General features: G+C 42.4%; 4 protein-coding genes across 4 annotated transcripts in view; 3 read left to right on the forward strand and 1 right to left on the reverse strand.

The window, feature by feature from the left end:
• Positions 1-860, reverse strand: part of unc119b (unc-119 lipid binding chaperone B) — a 6,622-nt gene extending 5,762 nt beyond the window's left edge. Inside the window, exon 1 of the mRNA XM_005733656.2 lies at positions 614-860. Coding sequence (XP_005733713.1) covers positions 614-848 — 235 coding nt within the window. The 5' untranslated portion in view covers positions 849-860. The remainder of the gene's footprint in view (positions 1-613) is intronic.
• pop5 (POP5 homolog, ribonuclease P/MRP subunit) lies at positions 859-4,644 on the forward strand. Its single transcript, XM_005733547.2, has 6 exons — positions 859-920; positions 1,240-1,328; positions 1,405-1,547; positions 1,822-1,971; positions 3,745-3,828; positions 4,085-4,644. Exons 2-6 carry the CDS (start codon positions 1,309-1,311, stop codon positions 4,192-4,194), a joined length of 507 nt encoding a protein of 168 aa, XP_005733604.1. The 5' UTR covers positions 859-920; positions 1,240-1,308; the 3' UTR covers positions 4,195-4,644.
• A 3,044-nt stretch (positions 4,645-7,688) lies between these two features.
• On the forward strand, positions 7,689-14,567 carry rnf10 (ring finger protein 10). Its single transcript, XM_005733548.2, has 17 exons — positions 7,689-8,276; positions 8,901-9,085; positions 9,199-9,404; positions 9,487-9,577; positions 9,682-9,866; positions 10,144-10,280; positions 10,390-10,544; positions 10,773-10,898; positions 11,022-11,262; positions 11,371-11,504; positions 11,598-11,715; positions 11,801-11,902; positions 11,986-12,123; positions 12,262-12,347; positions 12,430-12,487; positions 13,051-13,215; positions 13,335-14,567. Exons 1-17 carry the CDS (start codon positions 8,114-8,116, stop codon positions 13,406-13,408), a joined length of 2,364 nt encoding a protein of 787 aa, XP_005733605.1. The 5' UTR covers positions 7,689-8,113; the 3' UTR covers positions 13,409-14,567.
• Positions 14,568-15,291: 724 nt separating this feature from the next.
• The window catches only part of LOC102211872 (protein piccolo), a 28,608-nt gene continuing 17,304 nt past the window's right edge, over positions 15,292-26,595 (forward strand). Inside the window, exons 1-6 of the mRNA XM_005733550.1 lie at positions 15,292-15,506; positions 17,298-17,391; positions 19,332-20,666; positions 20,761-20,845; positions 21,754-24,750; positions 26,077-26,202. Of these exons, the coding sequence (XP_005733607.1) occupies positions 19,333-20,666; positions 20,761-20,845; positions 21,754-24,750; positions 26,077-26,202 (4,542 nt within the window). The 5' untranslated portion in view covers positions 15,292-15,506; positions 17,298-17,391; position 19,332. The remainder of the gene's footprint in view (positions 15,507-17,297; positions 17,392-19,331; positions 20,667-20,760; positions 20,846-21,753; positions 24,751-26,076; positions 26,203-26,595) is intronic.

The following is a 26,595-nucleotide window of genomic DNA, read 5'->3' on the forward strand; positions in this document are numbered from 1 at the left end:
CTCTCTCCACTGGCGTGCCACTGATGATGAGGGGTTTGTAATTCCTCGCCTGCTTTGTAGTGAAGTCCACGATCAGCTCCTTAGTCTTGCTGATGTTTAGGAGAAGGTTATTCTCCTGGCACCAGGTCTCCAGGTTCCTAAACTGTCAGAACCGAAACTGTGTGCTTTATAATAACTTACTTAATAAACGTGGGTGAGTAGAAGATTCTAAACCTAAAAGTTTAGTCACTACACCTCCAATTGGGAAGAAATGAGAAGAAACACAACAGTACATGTATCTGCCAAAAACCCTTACTAAAACAAGTTGTTAAGATAATAATAGGCTTTTAGCTGTTTGACCTCCCCAAGCCAGCGTGGGGTGCCCTAAACAATGCTCGCTTTGGGGCTTCAAAGTCCTACTTGCACCCTTGCAAAACCCCCAATGAACCCGTGCTCGCAGAATCACCAAAGTAACGCATGTAGTATGAACACATTTAGAAAACGTACCCTTTGGTCGACTGCTCTCAAACTTCTTTTCTTAACGTTAGCCACAATTAGCATAGTGCGTAGCTAGTTAGGCGATCAAATTTCGCCGCTTTCAGCAATGCGCAACTTTAAGTTGCCATAACATTACCTTCCGTAACAGCCCGGAGCCCGAGGACATGGTCCGGGGTGATATCTCTTCCTAGAGCCCGGAGTTCACCCTCTGTGACCACAGGCCACTTCTCCGTTTGGCTGCGCCTCGACTTCAGCTTCTTCAGCATTCCTCCGCCACTCTTTCTGTCCCTGTGGTTGCTCTCCGTGCCGGTGTCTGCGTCCTTCGGGCCCTTGCTGACTGTTTGTAAAGGTTTGTTTCGGGAACCGTTCATCTCGGACAGCGCGGCAACAATGAAATGAGGAGCGGAGCCTATGAATTTGGGAGCGATTTAACAAACTAGGAGGTAATCTCAAGATGGCGTGAAACGTGTTAGGGAGATGGTAACGCGAGGTTGTGATTGGCTAAGATCGATGGAGGTTGCCATAGTTACCCCAGGGGTGTCAATGGTTTAATTTCCGGGCCTTTCCGTTTCCTTATGAGCTGCTTGCGTTGTTTAGCTTTTAACACACAGGAGTGATCTGATTTGACGACCGTTTTATCTTTTCTGAAAACCACCTATCTACCAGTTCTTCCGCTTTTGAAATATATTACCCTTTAATTTTTTTTGTTCGGATGTGTTGTTGGGCCCATGTAAGTGTCGAATATACATTACATCTTTCCAGCGTGTGGCGCTAGTGCGCTTGTCCGAGTTTTGTTGACGGAAGTTCCGACGGAAGTAGAGTAAAGCAGCGATGGTGCGGCTGAAGTCGAGGTAAAACGTGCTATTCGTATACTGTTTCCTCTAGCGTGTGTGCTCCTAGCTTCTGACGCTACATATTCTACCGCAGGTATTTACTATGCGAAGTCAACGTGTCGGACAGGAGCCAGCTGTTGCTGCTCGACGACCGAGCAATTATGGTGGCAGTGAAGGCAGCGGTAGCCCGCACACATGGGGACTATGGGGCCGCTATGTGTAGCATTAGATTTTGTGGTAAGAAGTTTTAGATACTTTCCAAGAATCAAGCGTCAACACTTGAAAATACCAGTGAAAGTTGTTCAAATAAGCATCAGCACTAAAGTTAATTTTAAAATGTATTTAGCTGTTCGTAATGTTTGCCTGTGGAAGCTGGTCAAGCAAAATTAAACGAAATAATAATAGTCCCAGCCCTTTGGCTTCTGGGGTGACGACATTCTTCTTGACATCGTGCTAATGTTGCTGGAATGTCGTTTGACTTTTAATTTTTTTGTCTTTTCCCCCCTTTTAGTTAAATATCTGAACGCTCACACTGGAATAGTATTTCTACGTTTTCCCAAAAGCTGTTACAAACTCCTGTGGTCTGCATTGCCTTTCATTACCAGTATTGAAACTCGTGGGCAAAAAATTCCCTGCTTTCTAAACTGTTTGCATGTAGGAGGTAAGAAAAAACTGTAAACTAATATTCCAGAATGAAAAATACATACAGTACTGTGCAAAGGTGTTGAGCCACTCATTGTTTCTTCAAAAAATCTGAAATAGTTACACTGATTTATTGAAAAGTGTGCAATCATAAATTTAAATACTGCATATAGGGCAAAAACAGAGTTTGTACAATTCAAATGAGTTTGAAAATCAATACAGGGTTTGACCACCTTTATTGTTCAACACAGTCTGAACTATCTGTCATTTCATTAAGTAGTCTTCAGGAATAGTTCTCCAGGCTTCTTCATGCACATCCAAAGCTGTTCTTTGGTTGTTGGCTGCCTATTTTTCCTTTCTTTGTCAAGGTGATCCCACACTGCTTCAATGATGTTGACTGGAGGTCAGTCCATGACTTGTTTTTTTTGGGGGGGTTTTGTTTTAATCCAGGTATGCTTTTACTGCACCGGCAATGTGTTTGAGATCGTTGATCACGAGGAAGACACTTTCCAGATGGTATTGCATGGTTTATCAAAATCTAATGCTTAATCTCCTGTGTTCAGAAGATCCCTCACACCACAAACCAAGATAGAGACTCCATCATGTTTTACAGATGGCTGTAGACACTCACTGTTGTACCCCTCTCCTAACCTCCTCTGTACTTATTGAAGACAGTTTGGGGGGGGAAAAAATCTACGTTTGCTTCATCACTCCATAAGACCTGTTGCCACTGACTTTCAGTTCGTGTGTAAGTTGACAGACTTCTGGTTGTTTCCCTTCATTAAGAACTGCTTCTTGACAGCCACTCTTCCACTTAAATCATTTCTAATGAGGCAGTGAACAGTAGGTGCATCAGCTGAAGGTTCAGATGCATCTTTCAGATTCTGTGTGAGGTCTTTGCTGGATTTTTTTTTTACTATTTCTTAAGGACATGACTTCATATACAGCAGATAGTTAATCTGCTGTAGATAGTCTTTTAGGTGTGCCACTTCCTTTTTTTGTCACCCAGTTCTCGCAGTTTTTTTTTTAACAATGGACTGCAGACCATGCTGAGATATACCTAGTTTCCATCTTACAACTCTTTGGGAATCGTCCTCTTAGTGGAAAAAAATACTATTTCCCACCCGTCACATTGTGTTATCGTTGGTATTTTTTCATAGATTAAACAGAAGAAGTGGAAGCAAATTATGTACAGTTTAAAACTGGTTCTTTGCTAAGTTAACATTTATGTGTACGCCACTGGTGAATACCTTGAGTTAAGTGCTGTGGTGTGAATGAGACACGGCGGGTCCAGAGATCAGTTTTGAGCCATTTTATTCATTCCAGCTGCAGCTCTCGGCTGTCAGCCATACATGCATCACACCACAAAAACTCACAACAAACCCCAGTTCCCCATGTTTTAAACTCGGCGGGCATGATTACGGATACCATGTAGGTGCGTCCACACGGCCCCGCAGACAACGCCCCACCACAAGTGCTTTTTTTTTTTAATACTTGAATGAATCATCAGTCGGGGTTAAGAAACAAATAAGCATTGCTCTGATAATGGTCCGGTAGAAAGACTGAATTCACAATAAGTGAAAAAGCAACCAAGAAAAGCCAACAACAAAAAACTTTGAAAGACCTTCAGAAAGCCTGGAAAATTATTGCTCACGACAATTTTAAACAATTATAAGGAGGTCTGGCTCCTTGGAAGGAAAATAGAAAGAAATTAGGGGTTGCTCAAGACTTTTGCACAGAACCATACATTTTAACTACATATAATTTAAGGTGAGTTTTTTGTTTGTTTCAGGGACAATTAGAACATGTCAGAAGTTTCTGATCCGATACAACACCCAGCAGCTCCATCGAATGCTGCCTAAATGTAAAAGCGAAGGTAAAGAATTGATTTGAACACTAAATTTTGCAGTTTTGGTCAGTGTGTTTCTTAACACTACACTAATATTATCCTCATAAAGTTGTAATGTTCTACATTTTAACTTTCATCTTAAATCATATAGGATGTGATCAAGCTCTTCAGTTGTAGATCTTGTAGTTCACTGAAGACAACAAACATTTGATGTTGGGACAACAAACACAAAGTGAACAAAGAAAAATGCAATTTGACGGAGTTCTCCGCTTTTCATTTGCAGAAGAAAAACAGCAGGTTCGCAAAGCAATTCTAAGCTGTTCCCTAACAGAAAGCAAGGAAGCATTTGAAGAGGATTCAGAGAGTGAGGAGGAAGAGGAAGAAGAGGAGTGACTTGACCACATGCTGGGGCCTGTGCTCAGGTTCAAGTAGGATGCCTGGTTGTGCTTGTTTTTTGTTGTGACTGAAAGAGAAGTCTGTATGAAGCATTTGAAGAAATAGATTCACAACTGCAAGAATACCTTGCAGCAGGTTCTCAGTGCTTTTGTTACTTTTAACCCCTCCACCTCCTTCTTTAGACAATTCTCTGCACTGGAGGGACGGTTTACATGGATAACTTTGGGTTGCAGAGTGGTCTGATGGACTGTCTGTCTTTCATCAGCAAAGTCATGTGTTTGATCACATAATCATAAGTTAGATAGTTAAATAAAACTGCATTTACACAGTGCGACACAGTACTATGCTCTCCTTCTGAAGAGTCAGACATTTAATTTTGTGTATTTAATTTGTATTGGTTCCTTTTTTGTCATATTTGTAAATTAAAGCCACGGTTTGAAGATACAGTGTTTGTGATGCTGTTCCATGTACTTCACATGCTCACATAGACCATCTGGGTCATATAGGCAATCAAATACGCACTTTCATAATTTCATTAAGAATATACCATTCATTATATAGAAAGATGTTCTGTAGTACGTATACAAAATTATGGATACAGATACATACAGCAGGCTGTATGTAAATCATGACATCACCCACTGGTTAGTGACGTCCGGAAAGATATACTACAAAAGTTCTACACAATGCTTTGCATTAGCTGGGTTAACAAAACTAAAAACCGCAGTGGAAGAGATCGGGTATCACAATGATGGCTATCAGCTGTCTAGGTTAAGGTTCGTTTTCTGCCTCGGGCTCTGCAAACTTAAACAAAAAGGTGCATTCAATGTGTCGTGACGGTGCACAAAATGATCCCTGTGAGCGCCGCCTATTCTAAAAAGAGATGTGGTCAGATGATGATGATGATGGGGAAAAATAGTGATAAAATGTAAAAGAACATGTAAAATACAAGACTTGCAAAAACAATGAGCTTAATGCTGCAGAAAATTGTTAGGTTTGAAATTTAGTGCACAGAGAGGTAGATTAACCTCCTAGGACCTGGCGTCCACATATGTGGACATCACATTTTGGGTTATTTAGACCAAAATACTCAATTTTGCTCTACAAGGGCCTGATATCCACTTACGAGGACATTATATTGCTACTGTTCTATCGAAATTTTAAACGAATATCCTCGTATGTGGCTCTCATTTTTCTTAGAAACAAAAATTAGGTAAAAAAAAAAATCTGGTAATTCGTTGTTTTTACATTCCTCAGGTCCCAATGAGCCCAAATATAAAAGAGAAATTAAAAATGCATGTCGTGGAAGAGTTCAGGTCTTAGGAGGTTAAACATTTTAATTTGAGTTCATTATTTTGATCCTGAGTACACTCTCTGCCCTGCTGTTTATTTCGAAGGTGACGGCTGCAAGTTAGAGCTCTGAAGCTTAAAACTGGATCTATTTAAAAATAAAAGTTTCCATTGCCTGATGAAGAAAACACGAAGACTAGACTGAACAGGTATTCTTGGTGTGTGTTCTGTGTTCTAGTAGCTGCAATTTCAGCAGCGCAAAGGTCATCTTAGTGTTTTGAAGAGCGAGGGCTGGGGCTGAATGCAAACTGTGGACGGAGCATGCTGTTAGGCTAATGCCTTGTAACTGGTAAGTCATTAACCAGTGAACAAGCCTGGGCTAAATATCCAACTCCAAAACTGACCATGACTTATAAAATTAACTTATTGTTTCCTAAATCTTAGTTTCTACATTTATGGTCTTATGAGGTGAGGCCCCCACTTTTACCCCTGTGCAGTATCCAAGCTGCATACTTAGATTTGTAGACACGGTCTTCCTGTGATCCCATGTACCCATCTGAAAACTAGAAGGGTTTTGTACATTGAAAATCTTAATGCCAAAACTTTGTGGCATTAAACACTTAAACTAAACTTTTCAGACAGGCATTTGGGTAATGTTTTTGGGTTCGGGTTTATTTTACTTGGTTAATGTGTCTTCATTTTAAAATTTAACTTTTTTGGAGAGGGGCAGAAACAAAGGCTATGACTAGTTTGAGGCCCTAGTTAAATTGAGGGTCTGCACCAAGGCCCAGTATAAAGGTAACACCAATTATTTACGCCATCTGGCTCAGCAACTCCAGCTGACTCCATTAAAAAAAAAAGAACCCAAAACAAACAAACTATTTAAAAAACACGAAGTATGAAGAAAACAAAAGTATACTAAACTTATTTTATCACCCCAAATCCAATAAACTAATCCTAATCTGACATGGACGTTATTACTACGTCTCCCATGATCCCTCGCAGGGGCCTCTTTACTAAACAATAGTGATGGGATTTCCCCCTCTTTTTTTTGAGAACCAGCTCTTTTGGCTCAACTCACTAAAAAGAGCCGGCTCTTTTGGCTCCCAACCGGATCTTCAGGTTGTTTTGTTGCTTTAATTAATTTATTATTAACAACAATATAAAATTGTGCACAAAATGAATTCCTAATGTAAAAAAAACCCTGTGGTTTTATTTATATATGTTTATATATAAATATATATGGTGGCCCCTAGAGACAAAGCACGTACAAACTCCAAAGCAAGTACAAACTCCAAAACACATTTCTAGCGTTAACTGAACTTCCAAAACAGAGCTACCTAGATCACTTAAATTACACAATTGAAAGCATATGTGTATTGTTTGTGTATTTATACACAAGCACTCATATATATTCAAATAATTTTTAAAAAAAAGTTCATTTACCTGTTACTACCACACACCGAATCCAGTCGCTGGTACTTCCTGGCTTGTGTAGCCACTAGGTAACAAAAGCTCAACACTGCGCCTAGCATCCTGGAGCACTTCTGTTGTGTTTTGTACGTGCTTCGGGGTTTGTACGTGTTTTGGAGTTTGTACGTGCTTCGGAGTTTTTACGTGCTTTGTCTCTAGGGGCCACCGTAAATATAATTTTATTTATTCACTCCACATAAAATGTAATGAATAAATAAATAAATCATATAATACAAAACCAAACTATTCACATTTTAAACTTTTAACTATTTAAATTTTCAGCTTTTTCCTTTTAAACAAATTTAAAGTGAAACAACACAAAACACTGCAAACCACAACACAATTAAATATAAATTAAAATATGAAAACAAAAAGAAGATGCACATTCTCTGTCATATGGGCCTGCATGAATAAACTTTCTGAATCCTTTATCATCTGCAAATGAAAATAGTTGTGGATGATTATTATACCTTTCTAATGTGACGTTGTTGTCCCTGGCTCTCTTTCTCTCTGGCTCTGTTCCTGTGCTACTGCGAGTGCAACTACCGCCTCTTCCCAGCGCAAAGCACAAGCCTCGCGTGCGGAGTGAAGCGGAAAAAAGGGCAAGAGAGAGGCTGAGAGAAAGAAAAAAAAACCCCCATGGCTCCCAATAAGGAGTCGGGTCTTGTCGTTCACTTCAAAGAGGCGGCTCTAAGAGCCGTTTCGTTCGCGACCGACACATCACTACTAAACAAATCGGCAGGCAGTACAAGAAACATCCGGGTCTCTCAGGTTCCTGTCTGGCGACCCGTCGCCATTAGTGCAAGCTCGTTTTGAAGGATATATTTTTTTTGGCTAAAATCTCGGAATTTTTAGGTTTTCCAGCTTTTGGAAAACATTTATCGCCTTGTTAAGGGCATATTGTTTCCCTTAGCGAGAAAAAAAATCCTAAATTCGGGGGGTCTTGGCCCCGCGTGACGATTTTTCGTCCTCACTTCCAACTGCTCCGATAACTTGAGACGCCGAAACCGTGTCTCTTATTTTTTCTCGGGTTTGTTTTATGGTCAAGATGTCGCCGTGATGGGGTCTCCGCGTTTGACAGAAATGAATCAGGGCCTTCGTCGCCTGACCCGCACTCACTGCAGCCCGCTTTCCTTCTCCGTTTTTCCGTTTTATGCTAGAGAGCTCGGCGGCTCTCTGCCCGGAGCTCGGCCTCAACACCGTTCACTGCACGGAGACAAACATGGAGAAAAACCCCAACAGCAGCAGCAGCACCAAGGTTCCGCCCCGTTCCAGCTCCACAGGCCCGGCACCGAGCGAATCTAAACCCAAAACAGGTGAACACATATCAGGAAACGGCATAAATATCACATGAGGTTGCCAAACACATTGTGTGCTCTTGTAGCTAAACACCCATTGCCCTGTGGCCTGTTGGGGCCTAGCCGTACTGCAGAGGTTGTTTACCTTGTATGGCTAAGGACCTGACGTAGCTGTCAAAACATTTGACCCACCAGCTGTCACAAAAGTACCCGATATTTCTATCCAGCATTGTTTTACTTATTTTTTTTATGACATGATGACACATTTCCGCTACCAATCAAAAGCTGCTAATGTACGTAAATAAATATTTAGTTGTATAGTTTTCACAAAAATATTGTTTTCAGATGCATGAAAACTGGTATTTTGTTTTCTAAATCCTGAAAAAAATGCACTTAAAATCCAAAACACACGAATTAAGATGTGCCCTAAACAAACACCATTGAGCTCTGTAAGAAACTGTATTTGCACTTTCTTTATATGGGGTGGAAATGTGGAAAAGGCTTAGTTTTTACCTACAGACTTAATCTACTGTTTTTAGACATCGGGTCTTTCACATTACAAATCAGCTTGAATTGTGATGTTTATAAATGTTTCCCCCCTAAGGCTTTTTTTTTTACATTTTTTTTTTATTTGGATTTCAGAAGGTAAAAATAATGGAGGCTCCAAGCGTTACAGCCGCAAGCGTGAGCCCTCCTTTCCTAAAGCAGACAGTTTCCCCGGCCCTCGCCGCACCAATTCACAGAAAAGCAAGAATTTTGACAAGAGACCCCCTCAGAGAGGTGGAGGACGACAGTATGGAGTTACAGGTGGAGGACGACGTGAGGAGGTGCGTGTTTCCAAAGGCTGATGTTGTACTGACCTCATTTAGTGGTGAGAAAACTTCAGCAGTTCCTTGTTGACATTCATTTGGTCAATTGCGATCAATCCTCGTGTCACCAGGTAGCAGAGACACGCCGGGCCGAGTTCAGCCCGGCTCAGTTGGCAGGACCGAAAAAAATAAGCCTGAACCACCTGCTGAACTTCACTTTTGAACCCCGTGGAGGTAACGGTGGCGTCGGAGACGGAGGCCACTCCTGTTGGGGCCGTCGAAACAAATGGGGCCACAAGCACAAGCCCTTCAACAAGGAGCTTTTTCTGCAGGCCAAGTAAGCGGCCTCCCAAACGAAAATGATTCTGAATGCAGAGACTCGATGTTTGGGATTCATCTCACCTTTGTGTGTGTTGCAGTTGTCAGTTTGTGGTGACTGATGACCAGGATTACAAGGCTCACTTCACTGATCCAGACACCCTGGTCAACTGGGACTGTGTGCAACAAGTGGTGAGTTAACCTCCGCGTTTTGACGGGGAAGTGTTTACTTAACTACCAATATTTAATCAAATGAAAGCACGTGTCTTGACAAGCCATTTCTGCTCATTCTGCAGCGCATCTATAGCCACGAGGTGCCATCGTGCCCCATCTGCCTGTACCCTCCTGTGGCAGCCCGCATCACCCGGTGTGGACACATCTTCTGCTGGCCGTGCATGCTGCACTACCTGTCTCTTAGTGACAAGAGCTGGTCCAAGTGCCCCATCTGCTATGAGGCAGTGCACACAGCTGACCTGAAGAGGTAAAACAGAAGGAAGCAAAACATTGCTATCTGTCTAAAGGAGAAGAGGAGTTACTCCCCCCCCCCCATGGCTCATTTAGACATCATAATTCTTAGTATATACAAATGAGTTCTTTGCTGCTTGCTTACAAACAGCCGCCTGTCCCCGTCTTGCACCTGTGAGCCCTGTGCCCTCACAAGTTCTCCTGCTACATGGAGATATTAAAACAGGTTCATTTAGTTTGCGCAGGGTTTTTCGGTTTGTTTGGTTTTTAACCACTTGCTTGTGTTGTTGCAGTGTGGTTGCTATGGAGACCAGACAGTATGTGGCTGGTGACAAGATCACCATGCGCTTGATGCGAAGAGAGAAGGGGGCTCTGGTGGCCCTGCCTAGCTCTCAGTGGGTGAAGGTGGAGGAGCCTGTTCGTTTTGGAGGCAAGTCTGTGCCAGGTTTATGGACAAGATCATTTTTCACTTTAAATTCATATAAGACTTCATATAAGTTTAAAGGTATTTTTAAACTCTGTTCACATTTATTTCATAGATGCATGTTTGAGTCCATATTCCAAGCTGCTGCTGACCTCCCCGGCACAGGTCCTGAACCTGGTGGCAGAGGAGAAGGGAATTCTTCAGGCTCAGCTTAGCCAGGAAGAGGACGCTGAAGGGTGCTTCATCCAGAGCGCCCTTTGTCTTTTACAGGTAAAGCTACGTGCACATCTTTGGCAACGAAGACATAACAACATAGACATAAATAATGCAATAGACAAAATAAAATGAAATAAGCGCATTTAATTTGTATGAATAAAAGTTTTTTTGCTATGCCGCTAAATCCGTTTTCTCTTGGGTGTTTTGTTTGTTTGTTTTGTCTAAGGAAGCCAAATAAGCAGTTAACTGATGATGTCTTTATCTGTATGTGTTTGTGATTAGGAGCAAGAGGAGAAGCTTCTGGAGCAGCAGAAGGAGAATGCAGACAGCCTCGACTTGTCCTCTCTGACTATGAAAGAACCTTCTTCTCCTGTGGAAGAAGGGGTGACTAACATCAGCAGTGCCAAGGTGAGTCTAAACCTTCTTTACCCTTTTTCACATTGTTGTATCTCTGGTGATGGGATCAAATGTATCCTATTTGCGTGCTCCTGGTTATGGTTTTTTATCGCCTCTGTCTTGTTTAATCTTTAGCCCGTGCTGCAGTACGCCTCAGCATTTGATGACGAGGTGGCAGAGTTTCCGGAAGATGCTGATGCAGAGCTGCCAGGCTTTCCCGAAGCGATTCTAGAGAGTGTGCTGGAGGAGCCTCCTGCAGCTACAGGGGATTCCACCTCAGAGCTCCAGCTTGAAGAGGAGAGCCCGGCCATCCAGGCAGAGTCAGGCCGGCCCTCAGCCAGTGTGGTGCCTGGACCTTATTACTATTTCTACCAAGGTTGGTGATCCTCTGCTCCACCCATCTACCCAGGATAAAATTCCTGCCGTAATATGTAAAATTTCCTCATCCCCATTTTTTTCCTGCTTTCCATTTTTCTCCATCAAGCTGACGACTGCCAGCAGATGTTCCTGCATCCCGTGAACGTGCGCTGCCTGCTACGTGAATACGGCAGCTTGGAGGCCAGTCCTGAATCCATCACCGCCACAGTGGTGGAGATAGTGGGGCAGACAGTCACAGAGGTCAGCAAACAAAAGACTGACGTTCTGTTGTTTAATGTAGTTTTAATTTAAGTCAACACATTTAGTTTATTTATCCCCCTTTCCTTCTTGCAGGAGATCCGCCGCCGGCATCGCTATCTGGCTCATCTGCCACTCACGTGCGAGTTCAGCATCTGTGAGCTAGCACTGCAACCACCAGTCCTGTCCCAGGAAACTCTGGACATGTTTGCAGGTTAGAACACTTAAAACATTTTTTTTTTTAAGGGTTTTACTGTAAAGGTTTCTCAGATGAAATAAATCATCCTTTAAACCTTTAGATGACTTGGAGAAAAGAAAACGCCTGAGGCAGAAGAAGGCGAGAGATGAGAAACGCAGAGAGAAGCGAATTGAGATTGAGGAGAACAAGAAGCAGGGTAAATGTAAGTATACCTGAAAATTACACCTTTTATATACCTCATATTTTGAAATTGAGGTCCATAGTACTTGCATTTTCATTCCCCAGATCCTGAGGTGCATATTGGACTGGAGAACCTTCAGCATTTCCCAGCATTCGGCTCTCCACCTCACAACAGCAGCCCCCCGATCCAGCCTGACTTCACCTTTGCGCCTCCTTCGCCCCTCAGCAGCAGCCCTTCCTCTGGTAAGATCACCCCTTCCATCTGCCATTTTTTGATAAGAGTTTCCTCCTGTCAGCTGCCTGTGTGGCTTTTGGTGATAAACGCCATGACGCACATAAATTTTTTTTCTTTTTCTTTTTTTTAAACGTCTGTCAATTCAGATGGAATGAAATTCCCAAGTCTGAATACGCCGTCACCTGTCGTGGGTAGTGTGGAGGATGAGTCCCACTGCATGTCCTTTGCACAGGTGTGTGTGGGAACAGTATTCTATGTGACTTAAGTGGTTGGCATAGCTCAGCAGTGCTTTAATAAGACTGTTTCCTGTGTAGATGCTAAGAGATGGGAAAGCAAGAGCTGATGCTGGGCCCAGGATCACTCCAAAGAAAGGTAATGCAGGAGTGTAGATGTTATGGTGCCTTGTTTGTTACAGTTAAGCTGTAAATGTGAATAATGTGAAATCTCACAGTTAAAATGCCAACTCCTGTTAAAATGAAATTGATTAGAGGTGCCTGGTTGGCTCGTGATAGTAGCTACAGCAGTAAGCTTGTATTTATGGGGTGCAGTTTTAGTCTGCTTTATAAACTGATAATACTTGAGCAAAGAGCCAGATAATGTACCCATGTTGTCATCAAAGGGTTTGTCTGCCTACATCCGCTTACAAGGTGGAATAATAGAGTCACACAGTTTTTGCTACTTTTATTTAAACGCAACTTGTCATAGGAGTAAAATCTGATATATTGAACCTTGGCTCAGAATAAAACCCCAGCCTCATCATTTCTGTTTGTGCTTCCTGTCTTTGTGGTTATATCAGTTGTTACAAATTGCACGTACCGAGTGGGTGAAAATAAGCAAAGCTTTTTGTGTTATTGTGCATTTCTGGTAAAACCAGTTTTTGGAACTGCAACACCCAGAGGTTTCCTGAACTCAATGTTGTGCCTTGTACCATGCAGATAAGCTGCTCGCTCCCCCAGCAGCGGACAGCGATGGCGAGAGCGACGGCTCAGACCGTGTCCCAGTGCCCAACTTTCAGAACTCCTTCAGTCAGGCTTTAGGGAAGGCACTTATGCAGTTGGACAGTGGTCCAGTTTCTTCTCAACAACCTGTGGTTGAACCAGGTCAGGAACCTCTGATCCCTCACATCTACTTAGCTGAAGCCTGATATTTCTGACTAGACTCATTGTTTGTTCAGAGACGATCACACGCTCACTCCCGTCTGGGACTTTTTCTCTTTCAGATGAAAAAGGAGGAAAAAAGAAGAAGAAAAAGCAGAAGCTTCTGTTCAGCACATCCATGGTTCACACAAAGTAGACAACACTGAAGTTCATTTAATCATATTGTTTCTCCCCCACTGCTTGTGTTTTCAGTTTCACGCAGATCTTTCTGGAACTATAAGCTATGGAAAAGGATTTGAGTTCATGCTGCTTCAAACATTGTTCCACTGGCTTCATCACCTGTTCGAGCTGTTTGACTTTCCATCGGTTTAACTTGCATTTCTGTTGTACAACAAGGCCAAAGCTTTGCACCATCATGCTCGTGTCACAATGAAAGCCTTATGAGTCAATTTAAGTTAACATTCTAAGTATTACACATGCTTCAGGCTTATGTAAGTTCCATGTACTTGAGTGCATCATGGGGTCTATTGTAGGAAACTGCCCCATAGTGTTGCGTCTTTGTCCTTGTTCATGGCATTAACATGTGTTTTTGGTGATCCAATCACAAGTTGGCTGCCTGAGTATGTGTGTTCACACATGCGGTGCTAAGAGTGCAACGTGTACCCAAGATGTATGCATGTGCAAGCCATTAGACCCATTACTAATATAGACAGGGTAATTTGAGGGTGCTTCATACTAGAATAGCAGTCAGCCAGCTGCAGGTACGTTACACCTTTAAAACTTTCCAGGATACTCGGCACCTACACATTATCAGTCTGGAACTTAAATACAGAAGGCAGCAAGTGAGTAAATCTTTCAGTGTTTATCACAGGTCAGTCTTGGGCTAGCTCTTCATATGTATAGATTTGTTGGATTGCCAGAGTCAAAGCTCTAGTATTTGGTAATGCCAACATTATGCCTACACATTAAGTTCTAATGTCAGGAAGTGAAAACACAGTATTGTGTAAAAGATATTAGTTCTGTAGGTTCAACAGGACTCTTGATATATTCTGCCTGGATAAACGTGAATAGCACTTTTCTTGTCATTCAGTTTCTTCTTAATTTCATCTTCTGTTGTAGGATGTTTACTCACTTTTAACATTATTTCCCCAACTTTTATTTCAGTGTTGGAAATGTGTGAAGTTAGAGAATTACTGGCTTAATGAGTGCTGGTGAAATGAGAACAAGTGGATTTGATTTTTTCTTTTTTTTTTTTCCCGAGGGTTCTTTAATTCACCTTTAATTTTGTCCAAGTTTATAGACTGGTAAGCATAACTAGTCTGTTGCAAATAATAATAAAAAGATGCACAATCAAAGAACTGGTTGTTTGCTACACTTCTTTACCCCTGTCTGGCAAAGTGAAACTCTGAAGGTGACTATCAAATTAGGTCAGTTCACACGATCTTATTAACGCAGCACCTTTTTTCTCCACAAGAGGGCAGTCTTAGTCCACCTGATCTGTGTAATAAAATTTAAGTTATTTCAGACACTGTTTTTGTATACTGACTGCAGTCAAAGCTTGGTTAAGAATAGTCTGAGATCAAATAAATGCATAATGCATCTGAAGTTCATGAATTATGCAGATTTCTTTATTCAAACAGGTGTCGCCATTCAAACAGAAAATAACCAGTCAGCTTTTTAAAACAAACAAACAAACTGATGGTTTGTGCTTTTAAACATGGGAACGGGTAATTAATGCCATAAAGTTGGGATGGAATAATATTTGCCCGAGCACATCCTATACTCAGGTTCGTATCCAGTTAAGTTATCCACATTCATCCCGGAAGTTTAAGTAATGCATATATATGTGTGTGTATGTGTGTATGTGTGTATGTATGTATGCGTTACACCTGATGAGTTGTGCTATATAGCAAAATGATTCCTTAGTGTTTGTATACTGTATGCACAAACTGTCATTGTCTCTTACTGGAACGACACAAGTTTATGAAGCAAAATCCTATTTTATGTTTTAGTTGCACTTTATTTTGAAAGCAATAGCCGGAAGTGCTATGTGGAGCTGGATTGTGCGGAAAGTACTCAGGCGGCTAGTTGCCTGTCTAGTCTATCCCTGTCAACAATACTGCAACCTGAGACGGGATAGCCAGCCAGCCAGTTGGCTAGCTAAGTAAACCAGCTAAGTTAGCTGCTCTGCTAACCAACTGTCACGACTCGTAATTTTTCCCTTAAGTTGGCGGGATACACTGTGTTAGAAGTTGTTTCGACAAGCGTGGAGGGAAAGCTGACTTTATGGTTTGGTAAGTTGTCTGCAGTTGGGATCAAACAGGCAGCGAAAGACAGGTTCAGACAGTGTTTCCATTTTGTGAGTCCAGCTTCTTGAGTTGTTAGCTTACGGTTGCAAGCCAGCGAGCTGCTTATGCGTTTGTCTTCCCTCTTGTTTGAAGTCTGTGGGAATTCCCAAACAGCTGAATGCAACACGCTCGTTCAATGCGTCTGCACACTTCTGTTTTTTCCCCGTTCTCCTTCTGTACGTTAAATGTGCCTCCCTGCTGTTGGGAGCAAGCCAACTCTTATCTGTCGGTAAACTGGACCGGGCACTGTCGAGGTAATTTAGGTGAGCAGACACGACATGAGGAAGCATTAACACTTGTTGCTGAGATGGAAAACTACAAAACTTAGAAAGCTCATTTATTAGCATTGTTGTTTAGATTTAGTTGTATCATTGTGTGTGTGTGTAAGTGGTTGGGATGCTTGGTTTTCTGTAGCATCCAGTAGGTCCACATTAAATCTGGGTTATGGTTTACTGTGATATAAAACTGCTTCACTGTTGTAAGTTGCTTTTAAATGTCAAGATCACCTAAAAACCTGAGCCTACTACATTATGTCCATAATAATACAGCAAAATATTACAGCCAGGCTAAACTCAGTCTAAAGTTTTCTTAGAGAACAGTATCGCATATTTCACTGTTAAAGTCCAGTGAAAGCCTGTGGATTGTGATGTATATTTTATGTGACTTTACCATAGGTGAGAACTAAATTGCGGTAATGCTCATCTTCTTTTAGTTGTTCTGTTGTCTGCATAAGGAAATTTCCTCTGCATAACTGGCTTAGCCGGGTTATTGACTCATTGTCTTTAAAAAGTTAAAGACAGTAAGTGAGTCAGGGCTAAAACAAAACAAAATGCCTCCATGCCCTGTGCCCTACTGTCCTGCACGTATACTCTGAAATATGTCTCTAACATTCGCAGGATCTCTTCAAAGTTGACTATTTAACATCTCCGGCTTGAAGAAATGCTCTTTTCAATTGTTATGTGAGGCTTGAAGTAATGAGTCGGCGTAGGATACTCGGTGGTGTGTCTAAGCCTATATAAGGCAGACGGCTCCTTAATCTCCGCTGTGCTGCTCGTCCCACCATCACAGTGGATGTTTGGCATTCCATCTCAGCGAAGGTGTTTCCTGCCACTATCTAAAGTTCACGTTTTCAGCATTTTCAACAGTCTCTGTTAGTCAAGCGCAAGCCTTCGTGGCTCTGCTTCCTTGTCTGTCCAGTTTTTATGTTTGTATATATTTTTTTCTTTTTCTTTTATGAATCATGGACTTGCCCACTGAGTATTTGGAGCTTATCAGCTGATGTGCTTGATAAGACGCACAACGACAGGGGCGATCATGTAAAGACGTGACTGGCACAGAAAAGGACACCAAACAGCAATGTTTATACTTCCAACATTTGCTGATTGAAGGCATTTAGATGCAGTAGTGTGAGGACTGCATTGGCGATGGCGTGCTTGTACTGATCGAGGACATAATGCAAATGTAAGAACAGGAAATAACAAGCATATACGAGAGCAGAGTTAATGACCTTTGTTGTGCACTAAATATATATGGGTGTGCCTGTGTTTACTGAAGTCTGTGTCAGTGAAAACATATCATCTATTTGCTGCTTTTTGAAGGCGTGAGAACACCACAGCAACGCATTTGGACCGCCCTGTTGTATCCCTGCTGTGATTTCTCTACCGTAGCCTTCAGCACGACAGTCTTAACTAGTGAACAGCCTGTCTGCTTTGATGACGCAAAGTGTGTATCTCTTAGGCTCCTTCGACTCCTTCCTCCCGTGTGATATGACATCACGACTCGGTTACAAGAGAAGCTCGAGCTCTACAGCAGACGGTTGACATCTGGTCAGGTAGGATATTATATTCAGGATTTTAATCAAGCGTGCCATTATTTATATAAAAAGAAAATTCAGTTTCTGCATAGCAGAGTAACTCAGCACAACACGTGGAAAGCATTATCAGATGTGGAGAAGGAGTTTCTTAAAGGGCCTTTGTGCTCTTTTCTATCTTCATTATTGCTTTATAACAACAGATAAAGCTGTTTACCAGCATATTGTGTCAGAGATTAGTAAGTCGATCTTTAGTCATCTCATATTTATCACTAAACCTCCTTTTGACTGAATAAGCATTTCAAAATAGACATGCAGAAGTTCATTAGGGGTGGAGCTGAATGTTTGATGGATGGTGGTCTGGTGTGAGTTTGTACTGGAATCTCCCATTTACTGCCTAAGAATGATGTGCATGTGTTAAAACCTGAAGCAAAAAACAATGACATTGTACAGTTGTCCGGTTCCTCCTTGTGTCAGTTGCCACATGAAAAGTATGCAGTCCTGATCACCACTACACCAGTATCTCAACTTAGTCACACACATTTTACAAGCTAGTTTGATTGCACTGATAACGACAGCCAAGGAGATAATGTTAATGTCAGTTGTTAGAGTCGACCAACAGGTCAAACAAAGGCAACAATTGTGCAGGTTACAGGTTTTAAGTACAAGTAACATTAAAACATTTAAATCAAAACATTAAGTAGATAAACTAATGTTTAATGTGTCTTAAAATACAATAAAATACATTTAAATAGCCATTGGAAATATGTTGTAACTTTTCTCTGACACGGCTGCTGCTTTTTTCACATCAGGCATCTTCATATGTCACTGCAGAAAAAGCACAGGCACAGTAACATTGCTTTTGGGCTCATGGAAACGTGAATGTTCAATGCATCATAATCACAGTTGATGTTATTAGTCCCACCTGTGCTGCTGTGTGCTAAGCCATTATTAAATGACCTGTGTCGTGTAAATGTACAAGACAAACACTCACCTTTTATTGGTGTCCGCTCTTTTTTTAGCACTAAATATGTCCTGCTTTAACCTAACAATCAATAACCTTTGGCAAAATAATATACATTACTGTGCAAAAGTCTTGAGCCACTCATCAGTTCTTTAGATTTTTCTTGCAATGAGTTAGACTTTATTTTTTTTAAAGCAGTAGTTTTTGTTGAAGGTATTTCAAAGTTCTTCTTTGGACTTTGGCTCCTTTTTCACTAATTTTCAGTCTAGTGCTTTGTATTTTCCAAAGAATGATTTCCTCAATTTTTATTTTTTTTTGCATCAGCACTGACCTATGAATCATTTAAGAGTAACAAAAGCTGCCTGTAACTCATATGAACCAGTTTTGTGTCTTCACATGTCAGACAACTTGACAACAAACCTGATTTTCAGCATGATAGTGATCCCAAACACACCGCTTCTGCGCTTGCACCTTACATGGATAGTGTTCTACTTTGGGTTTTTCTATCAGTCATGCATTGGCCTCCCCAGAGCCCAGACTTCAACATTATTGAAGCAGTGTCAAATCCTCTCGATAGAGAACAGAACAAAATGCAGCCAAAATCCAAAGACGAGCTTTGAATGTCCTTCAAGAAACCTGGAGAACTGTTTCTGAAGATTTATAAGAAATTACAAGAAAGCTTGAGAGATTTCTGCCTGTGTTTTTTTTTGTTGTTGTTGTTGTTGTTTTTTACATTTCAATAAATGACTTCAATTGTTTTCATAGAAAATTTTAAATAAAGATGGCTCAAGACTTTTGAACAATAAACTTGTGATGGAATATCAGGCACTCCCAAGTTTATAGTAACGGCTAGATTGGGGGATTGTTTAAATCCTTACATTTTTAGATTTTGTGCAGGTACTTTTTTGTTGAGGATCTCAGTAAGTAATATTAGTTGTTATTTTCTCTCTGATGGGGTATTTTATCTTTATGCTTAACAAAAGGTGTTGTTCAACAGGATGGCTGCTCAGGTGGAGGTTCAGACTACGGAGGTAGGAAGGACAGTGGCAGGAGGACGACATCACCTGACTCCCCTGACAGACTCCAGCAATAAGAGCCTCATTGACATCCCGTCTGCCAATCAGCCGCAGCTCATCGCAGCTGAACCAAACAAGCCTGCCCCAAGCGCCAAGCCGCGACTTACTCCCAAACCTTTTTCTGTGGAGAAAAATCCTACAATTAAGCCCATACTTGCCCCAAAGCCTCAAACTAAACCCAGACCTGAGTCCACTCGCCTTGCTGGATACAAACCAGAGCTTCCAAGCAATCCAAAACCACAGCAGCCGGTTTCCAGCAGCAAACCCAGACCACTTTTAACCAACCCCAACCGTCCTGCCTCTACCTCCTTTCGATCACCCACTAAGTTGAACACTGGACAGACAACAAAGCTAGTAGCCCAGCCATTTAAACCAGCTCCTCCACATGACACTGGAGGCCCTAGCAGACCCACCCCTCCTCCTGTGCCAGCACAGAGGCAGAAACCCTCAACATCAAGCTTGGCCTACTCAAAGAGCTTTAAAAAACTACCAGCAGCAGAGTGGTCTGGAACCACTAAAAAAGAAGACGAAAAAGGCCACAATGCACAAGGTAAAGTTGGAACCTCCCTTACTAGAGCAAAGTCCATGGGCTTTCTTCTTGATGCAGGGGAAGAAAATGAAGGAAAAGAAAAGGCTCAGCCTGAAACATCTGTGCCTCTGCGACCACATCCTAGAGACTCCAAGCCCAGACCTGTATCAGCCATTTTCCCCGGCAGTACAACGAAGACGGAGACCCCGGTTCCTGCTCCTCGCTCGGCTGGGAGACGACCCCTTTCAGCTGATCTCACTTCCAAATTTGGGTCTATTGGTCTTTCACTGCACCGGAAATTTCCTGAAGGAAATACAGTAGACAACACTCCAGAGGGAAAAGTACTACCACAAAGCAAAGAGGAAGATAAAACCTTTACGAGTACCACACCACAAAGTACTGATGATGTCTGTAATCCTATCCTCTCAGACCAAAGCAACAAAAACAAAGAAGAAATGGCTGCAAAAGAGACCGATGAAGACAAGCGCAGGGTTAGCGTCAAGTCGCGAATAAGTCTTTTGCTCGATTTGCCGTCTTCTCCTGGGGTAGCTGCCACCGGCCATGGTTCAGATCTTCGTTCTCCATTGCAGCCAACCCCTGAAGGTGAACCAGCAGTTGGTGTTAAACAGCTCATCAAGCAGCTGACAGAGGATACAACACCGACTCAGAGCCCTGTCCTTAAACCATCACTGAAGCCCCGTCCCTTGCCCCTTGACCTAACCAAAAGGTAAGAGCTGCTCATACTGTCCATGTGCTTTGCTTTTTGTTCTGTGTTCCACTGTCATGCATGGCTTTTGTCTTGTGTGATGTATGTTCAATAGGTTTTCAGCCGAGAGGTCACCTGACCCTGTTTCCCTCACTGAGGCAGAGGATCGTCATTACATCAGCAAAGATCCTCAGAAGAGGGTAAGAGAGGGCGTGAGCTTTGTAGGAACTGGTTTCTGTTGGGCTCGGTCTGTGTTTAACAGGCAAATGAGGGTAACAATGAGAAACTGTGTCACCGTGTGGTGCTTGGAAAGTTTTTCATATGGTGTTGCTCAGCAGAGTTTGATTTTAGTGTGTTTGTTACCATTTCCTGTTTGATTGAAACCCATGCAATATAACATAAAGACGGAAAATACAAAAGAAGCACAGGAGAATGAGCAGTGTGCAAATAGAGGTGAAGCCTCTGACGCAGTTTAAACTAGAAGTGAAGTAGGGAGACACAAATTCAACTCAGGCTTTAGAGCTATAGGTACTCTATAACTGTATACACAACTGGGAAATTCATCTTTATTTACCTGTTGAAAAGCACTTGCATTTCCAGTGGACCAAAGCGCCTCTGCATTCATGAGGAAATTTCTTTCAAAGAAATAGGACATTACAGTAAAATGAATTGCTGCCATAGACATGCAAAGCTGTGAAACCTAATACTGCTGATACATTAAACATCCCCAGTGACTGCCAGTTATGAAACACACAAAGAAGAGATCAAATAGGAAAGGTCAATGCTGAGAGACTTTGATTACCACCTCTGCACCACACCCAATGAGCCCTACGTAGAAGAGGATGCTGTTTGTGCCCTGCCAATTGTTCTCTTGAACTCCTCTGTGTGCTGTACTGTTGAATGTTCCATTGCCAAGTCCCATTTATTCTGGCTTATGGTTTTATAGCAGTAAATGGTACCTAAATTCACAACTTTTTAAAAAAGCTTTTATTTCCTTCAGAAGATTCCAGCTGAAAGAAATTCTGTAATAGCTTATCAGTTCCATAACTAGGCAGTAAGTTGTGAGCATGAACTTAAGAATTCTCAGTATATCTCTTAATTTTCCCAGGCTGAAGAATCAGCTATCACTCCCAGTGACCAGAAGACATTTTTGGATTTAAAAGATTCCCAAGAGCAGCTCAAAAAGGTCTCCACGCCTGAAGGGCCTGCAGCAGGACAGACGTTTGTTGCTGTTTCCAAGGAAATTGGTGCAGGCAGTGGAGTCCAAACGGTGCGAGCATCCTTGTTTGATAATGTCGTGGAGAGGCACAGCGTGGTGTTGATGGATGATGGCTCATCTGTTGACACGGCCAAGGATTTGCTCAGCAGCACGTCTCCATTCGATAGAACAGTTACTGAATATAACGGGGCTTCAGTCACCGCTAACTACAGCCAGCCTTTATCGCCATCATGTTTTCAACCCATATTACATGCCTTTGACACAGTGCAGGCTGTCGAAAAGAGTCGGGCAGTGAGTGTGAGCGTCCCATCAGCTCAGTGGGAGGATAAAGCCATGACCCTCCGTTCCAGACGCTCAGAAGGGAGCAGGCCTCTTCCAGAATGGACCAGTCCTGCACAAGAACAGCCACCTTTGGCACCTTTGATGCCTCAAACACAGCCACGATATCTGAGGATAGGAGCCTTACAGAAGTGGACCACTACAGGTCTCGACCAAGACGTAGATATGGAGACAGGGATGCTAAAGGAATCACAAAGGGAAGGACAAGTGGCTTTAGATAAAGACAAGGAGAGACAAAGAGTGGCAGAACAGGAAGAAGTGTCTGCAGCACCTAAACGCTTGAAGATGCTGCAGGCAGACGAAATGGCAAAACCCAAGGCAACCTACTTTGCTTTAACCGGACAAATACAGGAGCCAGTTTCTCTTGGGGGTGCAGGGACAAACACTGGGGACATGACTAGCCCCTTTGATGACTTCTTAGGGATTTCTCTCCTTAGTGGCCCTCAAGGGAAGAGTCTTCCAGTAAGGGGGAGCCCGTCTTTAAACGATGATCCTTTTGGAAAAACAACTCCATCGCAAGAGCAAGTTAAAGATTTGATGATAAGAAGCCACAAGTCACCCAGGGAGAGCAGTTTAGCCTCAGATGGACAGAGTAAAGAGGAAAGGCTAGAAGCTGAAAAGAAAAGGGAGCAAAGGAAGGAGAAAGAAAGGCACAGGACTAAGATAAAAGAAATTGAAGGTGAAAAACAGACACAGCTGGAAATGGAGAAACAAGCACATTTAGAATTTACACGAATGAAAGAGTGGGAGATGCAAAGAGAATTTGAAAGGCAAAGACGTAAGTCATTTGAAAAGGAGAAACAAGAATTTGAGGAGAAACGTGCCCTGGAAAGGCAGAAACAGATTGCGATTGAGAAAGCACAAGAATTAGAGGAGAAACAGAGACTTGAAAGAGAGAAGCAAAGGAAACTTGAGAAAGAAAAAAGGCAAGAACTAGAGAGACAAAAGGAGAGACAGCGTGAAAAGGAACAGCAAAAACAAAAGGAGGAAGAGCGGCTAAAACTGCAGCTCGTAGAGCTTCAAAGACAGAAGCAGAGAGAAAAGGAAATGCAGCAGCTAAAAGAAAAAAAGGAAAAAGAAGAGGCAGACAAGATGAGACAGATCGCATTAGAGCAAGAAATGTTAAGAATAAAAGAGCTTGAAAAAGAGCGGGAAAGAGAAAAGGAGATGGAGAAGGAGCGTCAGAAAGAGATACAGAGGGAGCTGGAGAAACGGCGACAACAAGATTTAGAAAGGGAGATACAGAGACAGCTAGACAATGAGCAACAGGAACTGGAGAAGGAAAGGAAGAGGAAGGAGGATGTAGAGAGACTTAAAGAGCTGGAAAGATTACAGCTCTTCGAGTTTGAAAAGCAAAAACAGGCAGAGAGGGAGAGACAACAACTTCAGGAGCTCGAAAAACTGAGGCAACTAGACATTGAGCGACAGAAATTAGAAAACCAGAAGCTGAGACAACAGGAACTGGAGAAGGAAAGGAAGGAGGATGTAGAGAGACTTAAAGAGCTGGAAAGATTACAGCTCCTGGAATTTGAAAAACAAAAACAGGCAGAGAGGGAGAGACAACAACTTCAGGAGCTTGAAAAACTGAGGCAACTAGACATTGAGCGACAGAAATTAGAAAACCAGAAGCTGAGACAACAGGAACTGGAGAAGGAAAGGAAGAGGAAGGAGGATGTAGAGAGACTCAAAGAGCTGGAAAGATTACAGCTCCTGGAATTTGAAAAACAAAAGCAGGCAGCGAGGGAAAGACAACAAATTGCGGAGTTTGAGAAACACAGACTGAGGGAAAAGATGGAAAGGGAGGAAGCAGAACGGATGCGAGTCATAGCCAAGCAACAAGAAGCAGAGAGACAGCGACTAAAAGAGAAGCAGAAAAAAGAGGAGCAAGAGAGGCTAAACTTGGAGCCATCACGTCTGAAACCCAAAATTCTTGATCTGGACTCTGTGCTCAGAAATGAACCAGTGTCTAAGTCTACTTCTCAGCGCAGCGATGCTGCAACCCGCTGGAAGGAGCCTTACAAGCCTAACATTCTTGACATAGACTCCTTTACATCTCAAGCTCAGCTCTCCTCTAATAATGACTTGTTTCCTTCATTGGGAATGCAGGGACTAAATGCTGACTTTGGGGGTAAATTACAGCCTACATCTGAAAGTGACGTTAGCTGGAAGATACCATCACAGACTTCAGTAGGTTTCTCAAACCCAGTATGGACGACGCCTCCTCAGGACCCCTGGGAGCTGCGGTCAGTTGAGATGTCTGTGGACCAGCCTAAGGCTGAATCTAGAAAACACGCCAACAAACACAGTCCAGAACAGCTCCTTCTCGATCATGGGGAACGCATCCCAACTCAACAAAGGCCTTGGTCTGCTTTCCTGGATGAGCCACCCCCTTTGGGCCCTTTTCCTGGTTCAGAGGTTAAAAGTGTGAACTCCCCAGGTGGACTCCCCACCATCACTCCTGCAGAGCAGATCTGGTTGCCCAGAGAGCTACAGCCACAGAAGATCAGGGGAGAAGCACAGGGCCAGAGGAGATCACAGGGGTCCAAGGTGAGTGACATAAATCAATTGATCAGTTCCAGAGGTGCCAATGAACTACCCGCCCCCCTTTCTACCACACTTTATTTAGTGATTATTGTAGAAATCAGGTTGTCATGTTCTTAGTTTGTCAGTGCAGATGGAGTCAGATTATCACACAGAGACATGCAGTCTTGTGAAAATACAGGTCATTTTGTGATATCTTACAGAACAATCTGTTCTTGTAGACGTACAAACCATCTAAAACATAAATATAGCTTCTCATGATGTAGGTGGTATCATATATTCTTCACCCTGTCATTTTAAAAGCTCACCAAGTTCCGAAAGCAAAAGCATACGCAAAATTCTTTTTAATATTGTTTTATTTTTAGCGTGCATTAATTTGTGTGCCATCATTCCCTGATTAAATTGGTTGGAGAAAAGAGGCTCCAGCTGAGTTGCCATATTGTAGTCGAGCTAAGTGACGTAGTGGCTAAATTAGTCTAATTCTTGCTTCTTAATAACTACAACAGGCTGTGTCGCCATCAAGAAAAATGCAAATGAAATTCAAGTGAAAAAAGGAATATTGATTCAGCACTGCTGCTTCTCTTTCATGATTCCTTAGTATTATCCTCATGTCTGCAAGATATCTAAGGAGTACTTAGATTTGATATAAAGTATTTACAACTATAATGTAGTAAGATGCCTCTTGCATCCAGTTAGATTGCAGTGCATCTGTGTCTGTTCAGACTCGTATAATACATGTAGTGAAGACTTTGAAGTAATTAAAGTTAAACGCATTAGGTGTTTGTGACAAAAGGTATTTGTGACTGTGGGGGCAACATTTAACCTTTCACCACTGAATTATTATCACTTGCATTTCTTGAGTCCCATATTTTAGGTGCTCCTGAGATACTGTGTTCACAAGAATGGGTTAAAGCAAAAAAGCTGATTCCTCAGGCCATGTCTAGATCATAATGATGTAGACATGGCCATGCATGCTAATTATTACATTATAAACCATAACATGTTTTGGTTTTAGAAACAAAAATCAATTTGTTGTTAGTTCCAGTTAGCCACACTCCTGTTACCTTGAGGAATTGTGCTTCTGTTTGAGCAAGTGGCGTTGCATTGCTGCATTGGTGTAATAGATACACCAACGTTACAAAAACGTGGCCAAATTACAGTCACACTTCACAAGAAAGTAACAAACTGACACCTAAGCAGTGTTTAAACGTGAGTGGACTGAAGTTCACTTTATTCTGTCCAGCTTCCAGCATGACAATGAGCAGCTTTTTACTGTTATGAGGTGATGCAGTTGGATCGCGGTGTTCACTTTGGGTCCTCTATGCTGCTCAGGAGTTGAACAGATTGCGGTCTCGGAGTGTGTCACGACGATCGGTTCCTGCAGGTAGTGCCGTGGATGGAAGCCCTTCCAGGATGAGGAGTCGCAGCGCCCACAGAGAGCAGGACCTGCAGAGCAGGGTGAGTCAGGCTGCTGCTCATTTTCTGCACCATTTTATTACAAATGACTGTTTTCACTCAGCTCTGTGGAAACAGAGAGCGTAGTATGCGGTGCCTCATGCACTGAAGACTGTATTGGAATGCAGCTTGCTCACTTGACATGAAAATGCTGCTGGCCTCACATAGTAAAGAGCTAGTGACTAATGTTGAAAGCATGGACGTCCTAGACTCACCTCTGCCCATCCCACATTACATTCTAGGGAAGTGGTGCTCAAACACCTTCTCAGGCCTGTACGTCAGGTTTGGATCAGACAAATGATTAAGTAAAGATTTTCACTGCTGATTTATCAGAAACCTGACAGCAGGGCTCAGAGAAACCTGTGAAGTGAAATGGCATGTAATGATTATGTGTTC

Source organism: Pundamilia nyererei, unplaced genomic scaffold (genome assembly GCF_000239375.1).
Source record: "Pundamilia nyererei isolate P.nyererei 1_Seehausen unplaced genomic scaffold, PunNye1.0 scaffold00053, whole genome shotgun sequence".
In the NCBI taxonomy this organism is placed as follows: Eukaryota; Metazoa; Chordata; class Actinopteri; order Cichliformes; family Cichlidae; genus Pundamilia; species Pundamilia nyererei.

What these genes read in the sequence shown, in the direction of transcription:
- pop5 (XM_005733547.2), top strand. Translation starts at nt 1,309, where the DNA reads ATGGTGCGGCTGAAGTCGAG. An exon ending in GTGTAGCATTAGATTTTGTG is followed by an intron (nt 1,548 to 1,821) that starts GTAAGAAGTTTT and finishes CCCCCCTTTTAG; the next exon opens with TTAAATATCTGAACGCTCAC. An exon ending in AAACTGTTTGCATGTAGGAG is followed by an intron (nt 1,972 to 3,744) that starts GTAAGAAAAAAC and finishes TGTTTGTTTCAG; the next exon opens with GGACAATTAGAACATGTCAG.
- rnf10 (XM_005733548.2), top strand. Translation starts at nt 8,114, where the DNA reads ATGCTAGAGAGCTCGGCGGCTCTCTGCCCGGAGCTCGGCCTCAACACC. An exon ending in TTATTACTATTTCTACCAAG is followed by an intron (nt 11,263 to 11,370) that starts GTTGGTGATCCT and finishes TTCTCCATCAAG; the next exon opens with CTGACGACTGCCAGCAGATG. An exon ending in TGGGGCAGACAGTCACAGAG is followed by an intron (nt 11,505 to 11,597) that starts GTCAGCAAACAA and finishes TCCTTCTTGCAG; the next exon opens with GAGATCCGCCGCCGGCATCG.